Raw genomic sequence first — 17,110 nt, forward strand, 5'->3', positions numbered from 1 at the left:
TGACCTCACCTGTCATAGCGCTCAACGTGCACGTCAATATGAATACTAAGCAGGTCAAACCACACGCAACTTCAAACATCATTCAACAGAAWCAGAGGGAAAGCTTGATACATTATTGATATATTAAGTAACACTCTGCAGGATGGCTGAATGTTCTACCGTTATTGACTGGCATTGAGACTTCTGTTTTTATTGAGAAAAGACATGTTCTCCTGTCTATGGAGGCATATTGGACATAGATAGACATATCCTGTCTATTTAACTTGTGAAAGTGTGTATTGAGAAGTCTATTCTATGATATTGTGTACCCACTTCTGATCACTTGGGACTAATGCAGATCCTGTGAATGATCTAGGAGTAAATGGGGCAAAGGTCCAAACAGTTATGAAGTTATTGTAGTACGAGCTATCATYTTTTATCACAATATGATAGGGGAGACTGAGGGCAATTGTGACAGTTTTTGTATTTTACTCTTTTGCTCAGAGACCACTTGAACTACTAGTCTAGTAACTTGTTTTAATATATAAAGAAACGTACATCTGTCTCCTAATCATTCATACCATTTATACGTCTATACATAAGACGGTCAGCTCACAGTATTGATTTGAATCAGAAAAGTCCGGAAGTCGGCTACATTTGCCCCGGTGCCAGGGGTAGCTGCAGTAGCTGGGGTCAAATGTAGCAACTAAAAAATATGAATTGTCTATTATCATAGACATATGTCATGATTTTGTAAGAAATATGAGTATGTCTTTGTACGAAACCAATAATTATAGTAACACTCATTATTTTGCATGGTCATTCAGTTCCTCTCAAAACATCTGAATTCTCTGATGGTGCCCAGGTTATATGTGTTGACAACTTCTTTGTCAGTCTACAGGACCACAAGGTTATTTAAAGTTATTATTTATATAATTCATGTACAGTGCCTTCAGAAAGTATTCAGAACCCTTGACTTTATCCACATATGTCAGCCTTATTTAAAATGTTATCGTTTTTTCCCCCTCAATCTACACACAGTATCCCATAATGACAAAGCAAAAAACTGTGTTTAGAATTTATTGCAAATGTTTTAATAAAAAGCTAACTGAAATATTACATTTACTTAAGTATTCAGACCCTTTACTCAGTACTTTGTTGAAGCACCTTTGGCAGCAATTACAGCATTGAGTCTTCTTGGGTATGACACTATAAGCTTGGCACACCTGTATTTGGGGAGTTCTCCCATTTTTCTCTGCAGATCCTCTCAAGCTCTGTGAGGTTAGATGGGGAGCGTCGCGGCACAGGTATTTTCAGGTCTCTCCAGAGAGGTTAGATCGGGCTCTGGCTGGGCCACTCAGGGACATTCAGAGACTTGTCCCGAAGCCACTCCTGCGTTGACTTGGCTGTGTGCTTAGGGTTGTTGTCCTGTTGAAAGGTGTACGTTCACCCTAGTCTGAGATCCTGAGCACTCTGGAGCAGATTTTCATCAAGGATCTCTCTGTACTTTGCTCCATTCATCTTTGCATCTATCCTGACTAGTTTCACGGTCCCTGCCGCTCAAAAACATCCCCACAGCATGATGCTTCCACCACCATGCTTTACCATAGGGATGGTGCCAGGTTTCCTCCAGACGTGACGCTTGGCATTCAGGCCAAATAGTTCAATCTTGGATTCATCAGACCAGAGAATCTTGTTACTCATGGTCTGAGAGTCTTTAGGTGCCTTTTGCCAAACTCCAAGAGTGCTGCCATGTGCCTTTCACTGGAATGTTCTCCCATCTCCACAGAGGAACTCTAGAGTTCTGTCGGAGTGACCATCGGGTTCTTGGTCACCTCCCTGACCAAGGCCCTTCTCCCCCGATTGTTTGGACGGGCGGCCTGCTCTAAGAGTCTTGGTAGTTCTTGGGGACCTTCAATACTGTAYATATCTTTCTGTACCCTTCCCCAGATGTGTGCCTCAACACAATCCTGTCTCGGAGCTCTACGGACAATTCCTTTGACCTCATGGCTTGGTTTTTGCTCTGACATGCACTGTCAACTGTTGGACCTTATATAGACAGGTGTGTGCCTTTCCAAATCATGTCCAATCAATTGAATTTACCACAGGTGGACTCCAATGAAGTTGTAGAAACATCTCAAGGATGATCAATGGAAACAGGATGCATCTGAGCTCATTTTCGAGTCTCATGGCAAAGGGTCTGAATACTTACATAAATAAGGTCTTTCTTTTATCAATTTTAGAATAAGGCTGTAACGTAACAAAATGTGGAAAAAGTCAAGGGGTCTCAATACTTTCCGAAGGCACTGTATAATTCATACAATCCTAAAGGTCAAGTGACTTGTTATCATCATCATTTGGCTGCTTGGCTCAGGGTCATTTTACAATTGCCCCTAACCCAACAGCCATGACAAAACCTCATATGCCTAGCAAGAGACAACAATATTGACACATGTCATTCATGTCAATGTTTGGCCAACATATAGTGATGAAAATTATGCTAGTTTGAATTATTGTACATTAATGCTCAGGGCAGTATAAAAAAAATAGAGCTGGTGGGAAAACTTCTTTCACTCCTAAAAAAACAACCATTTGCAAATAGTGAAATATTTGGCTGTAACATTTCAAGACGAGAGAGAACCTAAATGGGTATGTACTGTGTGAGTTTTATCACTCTAGCTTGTGTTACACTTGCCCCCTGTTACAATTTCCCCCTGTCTCCCCTACCTGCCATTCTAAGTTATTTTAACACGGACCAAGTCTTCAGGCACTCCCTATTACACAGTGATATAGCGATGACAGATGGTCTAAAATGGTCCTGAGTGGTGCAGCATCTTCCTCCCACCCTACACTGTAACAAGCAAGACCACATCTTAACCATACTGACACACTTCCTGGCTTCTAGCTTGTTGACAGCCTGCTGTCTTTGGCAATGAGCGCTGCATTATATAGCCCAGTTGCACTGACAGTTCTCTTTTTCTCCCTTTCCCCATCCCCCTCTCTACCTTTCACTCTCTCTCCCCCAGGCATTGGCGAGGCCAGCACGTGGCGGAGGGGCRAGAGGATGTTGTGTCTCTGGCCCAGTGTGAGAGCCTCCCTCCGGGGAAGCTGGCGTTGGACGCGGGGCCCAACGGGTCGCTGACCCCCCCTCCCTTGTCTCTGTGATTTATGGCTACTGGGGATCTGGCCACTGCAGAATCCTCTTTCGCTTCCACATTCACATACACTGCACCACTGGACAGAGCCACACACACTGCACCACCTTCGCCAGTGCTGCCCCACAGGGTGATTCCGCCACACACTGAATAACAGAATCTCTCTCAGCCTCCACACGCACTGAGAGACTGAGCTGCACAAACACACTGCTTTTCTCTACCCCATAGAATCTCACATTGCACTCTGTGTCCTATACATGCCCCTCACACACCCCTCTGTGTATCTTCCACWCCCCCTCAGTGTGTGGATTAGCATCCCAGTATCAGTCATGGACCGTCAGCCATATAGCACCTCACTGTGGCACCTGCTTTACTAGCAGAAGGGGATCAATGGAACTGCGCTGAGTGATGAGATGATGTTCCTGTGTTCGCATGGCCTGAGAAATGACCTACCAGCCCTGCAAAGACTGACCCCTCCCACAACTTCACTGTTTTTACTCACTGGACTGACTCTCAATAGATTAACTGTATGACTCACTGGTGTTCCCACAGGAACCCATTATTTTTCTAAACTCGGCAACCGTGAACTGGAGGTGAGAGCCAGCAGGCGGTCGGGTCCGGTCCTCGCCATGGTGTTGCCACCTCCGGACAAACGCCACGTGTGCCTGACCACCATCGTCATCATGACCAGCATGGCCTTCATGGACGCCTATCTGGTGGAGCAGAACCAGGGGCCTAGGAAGATTGGCGTGTGCATCATCGTGCTGGTCGGGGACATCTGCTTCCTCATCGTGCTGCGCTACGTGGCCGTGTGGGTGGGCGCCGAGGTGCGCACGGCCCGCCGCGGCTACGCCATGATCCTCTGGTTCCTCTACATCTTTGTGCTGGAGATCAAGCTCTACTTTGTCTTCCAGAACTGCAAGGCGGATAGGAAGTCTCTGGAGACTGTGGCCCGGAAAGCCTTGACTCTGTTACTGTCCGTGTGCGTCCCAGGGCTTTACTTGGTTCTAGTGGCTCTGGACAACATGGAGTACGTGAGGACCTTCAGGAAGAAGGARGACATGCGGGGGAGGCTCTTCTGGGTGGCTCTAGATCTTCTGGATCTTCTGGACATCCAGGCCAACCTGTGGGAGCCTCAGCGGACAGGCCTGCCCATCTGGGCCGAGGGACTGATGTTTTTCTACTGCTACATCCTTCTCCTCATCCTGCCCTGCGTCTCGCTCAGTGAGATCTCCATGCAAGGGGAGCACGTGTCGCCCCAGAAGATGATGCTCTATCCCATCCTCAGCCTAGTCACCATCAACGTGGTCACCATCCTGATCCGTGGGGTCAACATGGTCCTGTTCCAGGACAGTAGAGTCTCGACCATCTTCGTGGGCAAGAACGTGGTGGCGATCGCTACGAAGGCGTCCACGTTCCTGGAGTACCGGCGTCAAGTGAAGGAGTTCCCTCAACCGCAGAACACCATGGCGTTGGAGCCGCAGCAGAACTCKGTGTGCCATGGACATGCGCCCCACACATCGCACTCGCAGACCCTGCCCAACTCCACCAACCTGCCCCACGAACCCTCGCCAGCTCGCGACATAGACACATGACCGCCAGACACATGAGTCACTCCACCGTTGTGATCAGTGACTAACCAAAACCCTAAGTTCTGGTTGGACTTGTTCTATCTATCCAGCCGTGGAAAGATTGGTGTTAAGAGAGAAATGGGTTTCAAGACAGGATTGTATTGTTCTTCCTGTCATACAACTGTGAACAACTGTGGATATAACAACTAGAGGAATATTTATAGCCTAGACTGTCTGTTGGAGAAGGAGATTCACCTTCTTGATTCTGACAAGAAGGAACTGACATGGTTTTTATTGAATTGTGTATCGAAWTGTGTTTTTAAATTAACCGTTTTAAAACTTTATTAATAATATCGGACAATCTCCAAATTCTGCAGCTCAGTGATGTACGTATGTTGTGTAACAGTAAATTGGAAAACGTGTTCCTCCCTGAATATATATGGGATTTTTTCAAATGCCCCTTTTCAACCGTCCATTACGTGGCTTTTATTCTTTGTTGTCCTTAGAAACGGAGGTACACCACTCGCTCTGAAGAAGCACTTCAGTTGAAGTGGAGAAAGAGAGGATGGAGAGAAAGCGAAGGAGAAAGGGTCAATAAGAAGGTTTGTTTGAGCTGTGGTGGGGGATGGGTGGCAATAGAGTGAAATTTAGCCTCTGCTTGGTTCTGCTGAGAAAGGAGCCTGCTGCCTCTGTCAGTGTGATGTTTTATGACCAAATGTCTGATAAAAGCACCAGAGCTCAGCACTATACACTCCACTCAAGGCAGCCAACTCTCTGTGTGTGTGTGGGCGGATGGGGGGGATTCGTGTGAAACTGTATTTCGATGTACTGTAAGCGTGTGGCTTAAAAAAAGTGGGTGTGAAAGAAACAGCAAAGGGGAGAAGAGATGTGTTCATGTCAGAAAAACAGAAGGGAAAAAGATCATGTTRATTTCCCTTACTGTACAGCCTTGAAGTCAAAGAATGCAGAGAAGTGCAGACATGGCCTCGTTGACAAACGTTAAAATATAAATGTACAATCCAAATTGAAAACTGCAAACTATTTCTACTTAACTGATGAAGTGAGTGTTAAAGTATTATTCATATGATTAACATTATTATTATGTACATTCTTTACAAAAACGTTATGTTGGAGGCAAGTAATGTTTTAATAAAAGTATCCAAAGAATGTGAGAGATTTGTCTTTCTCTGAACCCACAATCTCTGACTTGGAGGCTACATAACCGAGGACGTGTTGTAGTACCCAGCATTATACAGAAGAGGAATGTAACCTTTAAAAAGCCAGGTTAAAAAGGATACAAAATKTACTTTTGTCTACAAGAAAATGAATTCATTCTCTTTTCAATTTTTCTAAAGAAAACCGATGTAAAAAAAATATTTATAATTGACAATTCCACTGACTGCACTTTTTCCAAATAGCACTTTCATATTTTTCTAACCCCCCTCATGTTGTATTCTCTATTTTCTCCTATTGTCTGAACTCTTCCATGGCCCCTGTCAAATCTCACTTCAAACGCTATCTGATGTTGCCATGGAAACATTGTTACATGGGCCAACCCTAGCATTACAGAGAGAGTTCAGCCACGTAAACAATGTACTATTATGTAACCGGAATGATCCATGCACAGGTCAACTACAGGTAACAGCACTCCAAGACACAATGGAGAATCCTCAGGGCCCTTTGACCCCATCAACAATAACTGACTGGAACTCAGTGACAGAACCCTTTAACMTACAGAAAGAAAAGAAAGGTGGCACCCGACGACAGCAAATGGAAGAATGACAATTCTCTTTTTCCATTCTTTGAAAATGAGCAGAGCCCTTTCAAATTTACACTATTGCTTTAAGATTAAAGAGGATACATGCCAGAAATACTGTTGTGAAGATCATTCAGCTTACTAGAAGGTAGAAATATGGGTTTGTTACATCTAAGCCTTGCTCTCAGTGTGTCTCCAGCTCAGGGCAGTTGTTCCAATAACACCATGTTAACACCACCACAGATTTCCACTATTGTTTGAATAAATCTTGTCAGAGGGGAGAGAAAGTAAATGGCAAACTTGGAAATAGGAATAAATTACCTGTAGCCGCCTCAGCAGGAGCTCACCTTAGCGAGAACTCTTGCAGGGCGAGACTCATTCACAAATCAACCAGAGCCTGTGCATCAGGAAATTAATTGTGTTCCCTCCATACGTAATAAGGTTTGTGAAAGCACTTTCTATCTCTACCTACCTGTGATTTATTTTGCATCCATAACTTTGTGAAATATTCAATTTCGATAACATTAATTCAGGACGGCATGCATGGAGGCGATAAGGGGACTCAGGCGAGCTACTGTAGTGCGGGTGTTGTGGGTGTTGACCAACCTTGCCGACTCGACTGTTTCTCCAATCTCCATGCGGCTGGTCTATCCTCTGCTCTACTACGCCCCAAACCCTTGAATCACTTAGCCAGCCACGCTAGCTGCCCTGAGCCCAATACCACTTCCCACTGTGTGAGAAGGAGCCCCATCTATATGGAAATACAGGTACTGGAGCTCTGCCTCTGGTGGGTACATGTCATTCACACTTTTGCCACTAGAGACCTCATCAACAAATTGAGAGAAAGGGAGGGTTATTCCAAATGACGCCTTGTTCTTTTTATAGTGCACATATTTTGACCAGGGCAATAACACACGGACAAGGGAAATAAAAAACACTGTCACCAAAAAGTTTTCAAAATACATCAAGACTTTACCACCTCACCCAACACACCTTTTCCTGTAGGCCTAGTCAGCTGCCATTTCTCATTTTCAATGCCTTTCTCTGTAGCCTAAACCAATCAAAAAAATGCTTGAATCCCCGTGAGCGACACAACACATAACTTTAACACTAAAGAAATGTATACTGAAGCAAACATTTCACCCACCTTTCAAATATCCGCATACCTTTCTGTCATATCCATCCAAATGAAATAATTCCATGCGCCCGCTTGGCTTTTGTCTTCATAAAAACTCACTCAAAATGCAAAGCACACTACTAAAATTCTGCACAGACATTCCATCGAACCTTGCAGAAACCTCTGGAGTTCATGACTCAAGATTAGTTCCTTTCTCTAGGTCGCGTCGGTATGTCAGATTAGCTCAATCGCCAATTTCTCAGCCTCTGGGTTTCACAGAAACACAACACTTTTAAATGAATGATGTGACAAATGTTCCTAACAAGTGGCTATGGGTGAAATGTACTAAAAAATATTTTCAAAACATGGAAAATGTACTAAAATGTATTATTTCTTCATCTGCAACAGAGGGATATTTCTTCAACTGCAACAGAGGGCGCCCTAGCAGTGGAGGTTTTAGTGAAGAGGCAACAATGTGGAGCATATTTTCTTACACAGTGAGGCTTTTATTTGCAAGTGGAGATACTAGCCAGCGACTGTACAATACTTACAAATAAAAATAAACACAGGAGTATACTGCAAAGCAGGTTCAATGACTTAGCCAGCTAACATCAATAAACAGCCAGAAATAACTATAGATTTTCTGGTTCATTAAGAAAGCTAAACTTGGTTGTTAAGATAATTAGACCATGCCCATTTCATTCTTATCTTTCTGTATCAGTCGTCCGTTCTAAATATTCCATTGCCATACTGGCTGGCAAAATTCTTATCCATTGCTTGCTAGCTAGCCAACTACGGCTAATTTACAGTCACGTCAAACAGTGCAGACATAATAACAGCAAAGTAGCTGCGTTTGTTTAAGCTGTTTTCTAGTGACATTTGGATACATCCATAACAATGAGCTAATAAGTAGCGATTTCTCCTGGCATATAAAAAGTACTCTCTCGTCAGGAAGGAGCAAGCCAACTTCGAACTGAAGATGGAAAGACTGCAAACTAGCTGCACTTTGTTTCGTTTTTACCTTTTTTTCTATTTCCATTTCTTTGTATATAGCCATAAAAAGGATGCCAGCTGATTCATGATTTCGACTGGCTGAAATGTGATGTCTGTCTGTCTTGTCTACCGACCCCGACACGTTCATTACTATTGGACAGCTGGAGTTTGAATTTGAATATTGAAACAATGTTGCAGATGTTGGAGAGACAGACAGCAAGGTTTATACAAATCTCTTCGCTGTTGAAAACTACATGTTAGTCTAAAAGAAATGTGAGATAATGTCCACATGCTTTTTATAGTGGAGATCAAGTTGATAAATTGCCTGGCTGGGCTGATGAAAAAGGTGGATTGTGCAGTCAGATGGAACAGAGTAAATAGGCATTTTAACGTCATAGATTTAGCCAGTGGTAACTTGTGGAATAGACACCAGCTGGAATGCGTTTTTTTACAAATCCGCATTCAGGATGAGACCCACCCGTTGTATAAACAATGATTAATTAACAAACAAAGGCAATAATTGTTTTATCAGTAAGAAGTGTTCTTTTGATTGGTATAGTTATTGTTATATTTTCTCACAAACCCTAGATTAGATTTGTATTGGGAGTACATTGTAACATTTGTAACATCTTACAACATCTTACAATGAACCCCTTACCTAAAATGCAATGGTATTTAGACACATTCACACAATGATATAAACTGTCACTTCTTTACATCAAGTTTGCCAATACAACTAAGATAATACCCTAGAAAAAGTATATTCGTATTCAAGTCATATTCATACTTTTGAATTCTAAAAGTATATTTTTGACTACTCTGTTTTAGGGCAATATGACATGCCTAAAAGATAAAACGAAAATATTTTTATATCAGATTCAAATCAGAGAAGATTTACATTTTACATTTTTTACATTTACAGTCATTTAGCTGACGCTCTTATCCAGAGCGACTTACAAATTGGAAAGTTCATACATTTTCATCCTGGTCCCCCCGTGGGGAATGAACCCACAACCCTGGCGTTACAAGCGCCATGCTCTACCAACTGAGCCACACGGGACCAGATTTCAATTACCTCTAATTTTTGCCATTGAAGACCATGTAATAATTAGCCCTGCAGCCTGTTACAATTAGCCATGTGAGAAATACATGGGGGGCATTTTACCACCACTTTTGGTTGAATTGTAAACGACTGGTATGTCCTAGAAATGTTGTTACAGTGTGTAATGGTGGCTAACACCGTACCCAAACCGGCCGCGCACAAATAGATCTTGTCCCCCCACACCAAACGTGATCACGACACGCAGGTTGAAATGTCATAACAAACTCTGAACCAATTATATTAATTTGGGGACAGGTCAAAAAGCTTTAAACATTTATGGCAATTTAGCTAGCTAGCTTGCAGTTGCTAGCTAATTTGTCCTATTTAGCTAGCTTGCTGTTGCTTGCTAATTCGAAATGGGAAATAAACGTTAAGTTGTTATTATGCACAATGCACAAGGTCCTCTACTCTGACAATTATTCCACACATAAAATGGTCAACCGAATCCTTTAWAGTCATCTCTCCTCCTTCCAGGCTTTTTCTTCTTTGGACTTTATATGGCGATTGGCATCTAACTCTCATAGCTACCACAAGGACCGACCAAACTCAGTTCATCTTTCAATCACCYACGTGGGTATAACCAATGAGGAGAAGGCACGTGGGTATCTGCTTCTGTTAACCAATGAAGAGATGGGAGAAGCAGGACTTGCACCGCGTTCAGTGTCACAAATAGAACTGACTTCTATTTAAGCACTTGGCAACACAGATGCTCGTTGGCGCACGCAAGCAGTGTGGGTGCAATAATTGAATACATGTATGTTTAAATTTATTTTTCAACGCTCACGCATGCGACGCGAGCAGTGTGGTCAGCATGTTAGATATGTTGTATGTTGTTTGTATACAAATATTATGAATCTACCTCAAATAATATTTTCTAAATAAGCAAAACCTATAAGTGTTACTTTGTGCCCCGGTCTCATGAAGGACAAACAAGGTAAACATTTGCATTTCTTTAGATTTGCCTTCAAGTTGTAATTGGTAAACATATGCCCTGTGAAACAAAACCTCTGGATCGTGAAACGCATGGTACATAAACAATTATATTAGTGGGAGACGCACAACAAAAGCTTTTGGTGCCAAACACACTGCCGATGCTCCCAACTCAAACTCTAATACATGTCTCTTTTCGTTCACAGGGGATCAACAATCAAAAAGACATGGCCTTACACATAATATTTAATTAAATAAAGGTGCACTCATAATCCAATAAACCATGTCAGATGTCGGTTATTTAGAGTTTATTGACACACCCGTTAGTCAATCTATTTAACATAATAAAAATATCCACATCAAAATCTGTTTAAACTAGAGATATCTGTTTTTTGCATGAGCTGTGTCTCAATCCACCACATCCGCCTATGTTAGCATTTCGTATCTGTGGTGGAAAGTGGCTGGGTGAGTTACAGCGATATTTGTACGACCAGGAGACATCCCGAAAATCGGTCTTCTAACAAAAACGTCCGTTGCGTCCATACGGTTTGTCCGACTAACTAATATGATATTCGATTTTCTCCGTTTTGGGACTTGTCTGGAGTTAACTAAGTACTACCCATTAAAACAATTTGTGGAATATGGAGGTAGTTTAGTGCCAACAAAAAAAGGGGTTAAATATGTGTCCCTAAAAATATCCTAGATATAAAACAGACACTTCAAAACCTTCCTCCTAATGATTTTTTGTTTACTCTGTTTTTCCATTAAGGAATGTGCTATCCAATGCATTTTTATGGTCTATAGTAATAAAGCCCAAATTCAATATTTTATCAGATAATTTGTAAATATACAGTACCAGTCAAAAGTACAATGAGTAGGTGGACACACCTACTCATTCAAGGGTTTTTCTTTATTTGGACTATTTCCTACATTGTAGAATAATAGTGAAGACATCAAAAGTATGAAATAACACATATGGAATCATGTAGTAACCAAAAMTGTGTTAAACAAATCAAAATATATTTTATATTTGTCAAGTCTACTCCCGAGCCGGCGCTTCGTACGCTATTCAGAAGAGGACTGTGCGAGGAGGTCCAGACGGAACTGACCTGTCGAGATGACAACCTCTCCTCGCGATGGCCATCTGTCTRGATAACCTACTTTGGGAGCATTGGTACTCTAATCGCTTCTTTCCCTCCCTCAGTGAAAACTTTGGATCAGAGCCTGACTTCTCCCATCCAGTGTTCGACATCGGCGGTTTACTAACCACCGGTCCTTGGCAACCATCATTACGCACACCTGGCATAAATCATTACGCACACCTGCACTTCATCATGAGGCCCACCTAGACTCCATTACCTCACTCATTACCTCCCTTTATCTGGCACTCCCTTAGGTTCATTTCCCAGGCAGTATTGTTTCTGTCTTTCATGTTAAGATGCTACTCCTATGTTGTGCTGATCCATCTTCTTTGTTGTATTAAAATTACCACCTGCTTCTCAACTCCCAGCATCTAGGTTATAGAATACTGCCTCAATAAATGGAAGCAGCAGGAAATCAGAACATCTCCCAGATGGTTGACGAGCAGGGATACGTACTTCATCAACACCACGACCAGCTGTCGCAACTGGGGACGGCTATGGAAGAAGTTCTTCGCAGTGTTCAACGTCTCAAACATACCCGAGAGGCATTCCCTTCAACTATTGGAGGATACTCTACCACCAGTCGGACAGCGAGCCAGCACACCAGCCCATTCAGCAACCCACCCAGGTCAGCAATGCCCGTTTGTCTGGATTCGTATGAGGGGTTCATGGCTCTGTTCAAAGGTATCTTCGATCATCCACCAGAGGGCAGAGAGGGGGGTGAGGACCTACTCCAACTATGGCAGGAGGACCAGACTGCTGCCGAGTACGCGCTCACCTTCCAGACAGTAGCAGCATCCTGAATGAGCCGGCGCTTCGTACGCTATTCAGAAGAGGACTGTGCGAGGAGGTCCAGACGGAACTGACCTGTCGAGATGACAACCTCTCCTCGCGATGGCCATCTGTCTGGATAACCTACTTTGGGAGCATTGGTACTCTAATCGCTTCTTTCCCTCCCTCAGTGAAAACACACATCACCAAACCACTCACCCTCACCATGGAGTCCATCCATCAGGAGAACTTTCCCTTCTTCATCACCAGTGCACCAGCTCACAAGATCATCCTCAGCCTCCCTTAGCTTCAACACTCTAACCCCACAATCTCATGGTCAAGGATGAAAATCACGGACTGGGCACCCGAATGCCGGAGGACCTGCTTTCCCATCCYCTGTGGTTCCACGTCGGTTGAGAGTCCTGTGGTTGCCCTTCAGCCCAACATCCCGGAGGTATACCATGACCTGCGGGAGGTATTTTCCAAAACCTGTGCCACCTGTCTCCCTCCTTACCGTCTGTGGGACTGTGCCATCGACCTGCTGTCGGTGACTGAAACCAAAGCCATGGAGGAGTACATCCATGAGGCGCTCCAACAAGGTTTCATCTGCAAGTCCACTTCTCCTGCGTCTGCAGGCTTCTTCTTCGTGGCCAAGAAGGATGGAGGGTTCCGCCCATGTATTGATTACAGAGGACTCAATAAGATCACCAACTACCGTTACCCTCTCCCGTAGGTGACGGAAGCCATYGAACAGCTCCGCGGGGCCCGGTTCTTTACCAAATTGGGTCTGCATAGTGTGTACAATCTCATCCGCATCCGGGAGGGGGATGAATGGTAGACAGTTTTTAGCATGATGTCTGGTCACTTAAAGGCACTTGGTGAMAGCATTTGGCTTAGCCAATGCTTCGTCAGTGTTCCAGGCATTCGTCAATGAGGTGTTCTGGGACATGCTCAGACGCCAGGTGGTCGTGTATGTCGACAAACCCCTGGTCTACTTGGCTACCTTTGAGGATCACTTCGCTCACATCCGAGTAGTCCTGGAACGATTCCTGGCTAACCAACTGTTTGTCAAGGCAGAGAAGTGCCAGTTTCATCAGGAGGCTGTAGCCTTCCTAGGCTACCAAATCAGCCCGCAAGGAGTGAAGATGGATGTCAAGAAGGTAGATGCGGTAAGGTCATGGCCAGTCCAAACCACCATTAAGGGGTTCCAACRGTTTTTGGGGTTTGCCAACTTCTACCTCTATTTCATAAGGAACATTAGCTCCATCGCTGCTCCTCTCACCTCTCTCTCAAAGGTGGTCCCTATAGGTTGGTGTGGAGTCCAGCAGCTGACTAAAGCTTCTGCCAACTGAAGGGATGTTTAACCTCCGCCCCATTGCTCAAACACCCAGATCCCACAATACCCTTTGTGGTGGAGGTGGACGCTTCAGAGGTGGGCRTGGGGGCAGTTCTGTCTCAACGACAAGGTAATGCACAAAAATTGCATCCGTGTGTATTACGCTAAGAAACTGTCTCCTGCAGAGAGGAATTACGATGTCAGCGATCGAGAGCTCCTGGCGGTGAAGTTGGAATTAGAGGAGTGGCTGGAGGGCGCCAAGGACCCATTCATTATCCTCACCGACCATCGGAACCTGGAGTACATACGGACAACGAGGAGGCTCCAAGCATGGTGGGCCCTTGTCTTTACGAGATTTGACTTCACGCTGACCACCACAGTCAATGCACCRGCCCCTCTCTACGATTCGGGAGAGGATCCTGTCCTGAATGCACCCATAATCTCTTCCTCTCAAGTCGTTGCCCCTGTGGTCTGGGATGTGGACATTCGCCAGGCTCTGGAGAGGGAGCCCACACTCACTACCTGTCCTCCTGAGCGCATCTACATTCCCACAAGGATAAGGGAACAGYTGCTGACCTGGGCGCACACGGATGTCGTCGCTGGACATCCAGGTATTTCTCGCACTGCTCAATCTATCTCCAAGTAGTATTGGTGGCCTACGTTGGCGCAGGACGTTATTCGCTACGTCAACTCCTGTTCCGTATGTGCTCAAACCAAATCCCCCCAGCACGCTCCAGCAAGGAAACTTCTTCCCGTGCCTCAGCGTCCCTGGTCTCATCTATCCATTGACTTTGTCACTGATCTCCCCTCCTCTGACGGGTTCACCACTATTTTGGTGKTTGTGGATAGATTTTCCAAATCCTGTCGTTTCATCTCTTTCTCTGGTCTCCAGGTCGCTGAGGCACTATTCCAGCAGGTCTTCCGGCATTATGGCCTCCGGCAGGTGGAGAGGATGATCAGGAGCTGGGGAGGTTCCTGAGGAGTCACTGCCAGGACTGGCAGGGAGAGTGGGCCCGATTCCTTACATGGGTGGCGTACACCCAGAAATTGTTACTTCACTCTTCCACTGGGCTGACTCCCTTCCAGTATGTTCTGGGTTTTCAGCCTGCCCTGGCTCCGAGGACCCCAGGCCAGACCGAAGCTCCTGCGGTGGATGAGTGGTTCAGGTGTGCAGAAGAAGTGTGGAGCGACGCTCACGTGAGACTCCGGCGTGCCGTCCACCGTCAGAAGGAGCAGGCAGACCGCCACCGCAGTGCGACCCCTGTGTTCCTTCCTGGGGATCGTGTCTGGCTCTCTACCAGAAATCTCCCACTCCGCCTGCCCTGCAAGAAGCTGAGCCCCTGGTTTGTGGGGCCGTTCAACATTCTCCAGGGGGTCAACGAGGTGAAGAAAAGGTTACAGCTTCCCAGTGACTACATATTGCAACTTCTTCTCATGTCTCCCTTCTCAGGCCGGTGGTTCCTAGTTCCCTGGCGGATGCTGTCCCCCACGACACCCCTCCGCCCCCCATGGACGTTGAGGGAAGTCCGCCTATGTCGTCAGATCCCTACTGGACTCCCGACGTCATGGGGGTTGGCTTCAGTACCTGGTGGACTGGGAGGGGTACGGCCCAGAGGAGCGGTGTTGAGTTCCGGTGGAGGACATTCTGGATCCCTACATCAGCCATGATTTCTATCTTCGCCGCACGGACCGGCCCGCTCCTCGTCCTCGGGGCCGTCCCTCTGGCCGGGTCAGTCCTGCAATTGGAGCTGTGTTTCGGAGGGGGGGGCTACTGTCACGTCTACTCCTCCCATCCGGCGTTCGACTTCGCCGGTTTACTAACCACCGGTCCTGGCAACCATTACACACACCTGGCATTAATCATTACGCGCACTTGCGCTTCGTCATGAGGGACACCTGGACTCTATTACCTTCCCTTTATCTGGCACTCCCTTCGGTTCATTCCCCATGCAGTATTATTTCACTTCAAGACGCTACTCCTATGTAGTGGCGTTCCATGTTCTTTGTTGTGTTTAACTTACCACCAGCGTATCAACTCCAAGTGTCTACGTTACAATATTAGAGATTCTTCAAAGTAGCCACCCTTTGCCTTGACAGCTTTGCACACTCTTGGCATTCTCTAACCAGCTTCATGAGGTAGTCACCTGGAATGCATTTCAATTAACAGGTGTGGCTTGTTAAGTTAATTTGTGGAATTTCTATCCTCCTTAATGCATTTGAGCCAATCAGTTGTGCTGTGACAAGGTAGGGGGTACACAGAATATAGCCCTATTTGGTAAAAGACCAAGTCCAAATTATGGCTCAAATAAGCAAAGAGAAACAACCGTCCATTATTACCTTAACCTCTCTAGGGTATGTGGGACGGTAGGGTCTCACCTCGTCAACAGCCAGTGAAACTGCAGGGCACCAAATTCAAAACAACAGAAATCCCACAATTAAAATTCCTCAAACATACAAGTATTTTACACCATTCTAAAGATACACTTGTTGTAAATCCAGCCACAGTGTCCGATTTCAAAAAGGCTTTACGACGAAAGCACACCAAACGATTATGTTAGGTCAGAGCCAAGTCACAGAAAAACACAGCCATTTTTCCAGCCAAAGAGAGGAGTCACAAAAAGCAGAAATAGAGATAAAAGGAATCACTAACCTTTGATGATCTTCATCAGATGACAAAAATCTGAGTTTACAGTGGCGCGTTATGTTCAGTAGTTCCAAAACATCCGGTGATTTTGCAGAGAGCCACATCAATTTACAGAAATACTCATAATAAACATTGCTAAAAGATACAACTGTTATGCATGGAATTTTAGATCCACTTCTCGTTAATGCAACCGCTGTGTCAGATTTCAAAAAAACTTTACGGAAAAAGCACACCATGCAATAATCTGAGTACAGCGCTCAGAGACCAACACAACCCAAACAGATATCCGCCATGTTGTGTAGTCAACAGAAGTTAGAAATATCATTATAAATATTCACTTACCTTTGATCTTCATCAGAATGCACCTCCAGGAATCCCAGTTCCACAATAAATGTTTGTTTTGTTCGATGAAGTCCATCATTTATATCCAAATACCTCCTTTTTGTTCGCGCGTTTAGCCCAGTAATCAAAATTCATGACGCGCGATCACTCGGTGCAGACGAAAAGTCAAAAAGTTCCGTTACAGTCCGTAGAAACATGTCAAACGATGTATAGAATCAATCTTTAGGATGTTTTTAACTTCTTTCAGCTAGGGGGCAGAACTTTTATGTTTG

General features: G+C 44.8%; 1 protein-coding gene and 1 non-coding gene across 2 annotated transcripts; one reads left to right on the forward strand and one right to left on the reverse strand.

Annotated features, from left to right (window-relative positions):
- Positions 1–3,365: 3,365 nt before the first annotated feature.
- LOC111954174 (transmembrane protein 121) lies at positions 3,366–4,819 on the forward strand. Its single transcript, XM_023973697.2, has one exon. The coding sequence runs from the start codon at positions 3,764–3,766 to the stop codon at positions 4,727–4,729; it is 966 nt and encodes a 321-aa protein (XP_023829465.1). The 5' UTR covers positions 3,366–3,763; the 3' UTR covers positions 4,730–4,819.
- A 4,737-nt stretch (positions 4,820–9,556) lies between these two features.
- trnat-ugu (transfer RNA threonine (anticodon UGU)) lies at positions 9,557–9,633 on the reverse strand. Its single transcript has one exon. It is a non-coding gene; the product is annotated as a tRNA-Thr (tRNA).
- Between the last annotated feature and the right edge of the window lie 7,477 nt (positions 9,634–17,110).

Source organism: Salvelinus sp. IW2-2015, linkage group LG28 (assembly GCF_002910315.2).
Source record: "Salvelinus sp. IW2-2015 linkage group LG28, ASM291031v2, whole genome shotgun sequence".
In the NCBI taxonomy this organism is placed as follows: Eukaryota; Metazoa; Chordata; class Actinopteri; order Salmoniformes; family Salmonidae; genus Salvelinus; species Salvelinus sp. IW2-2015.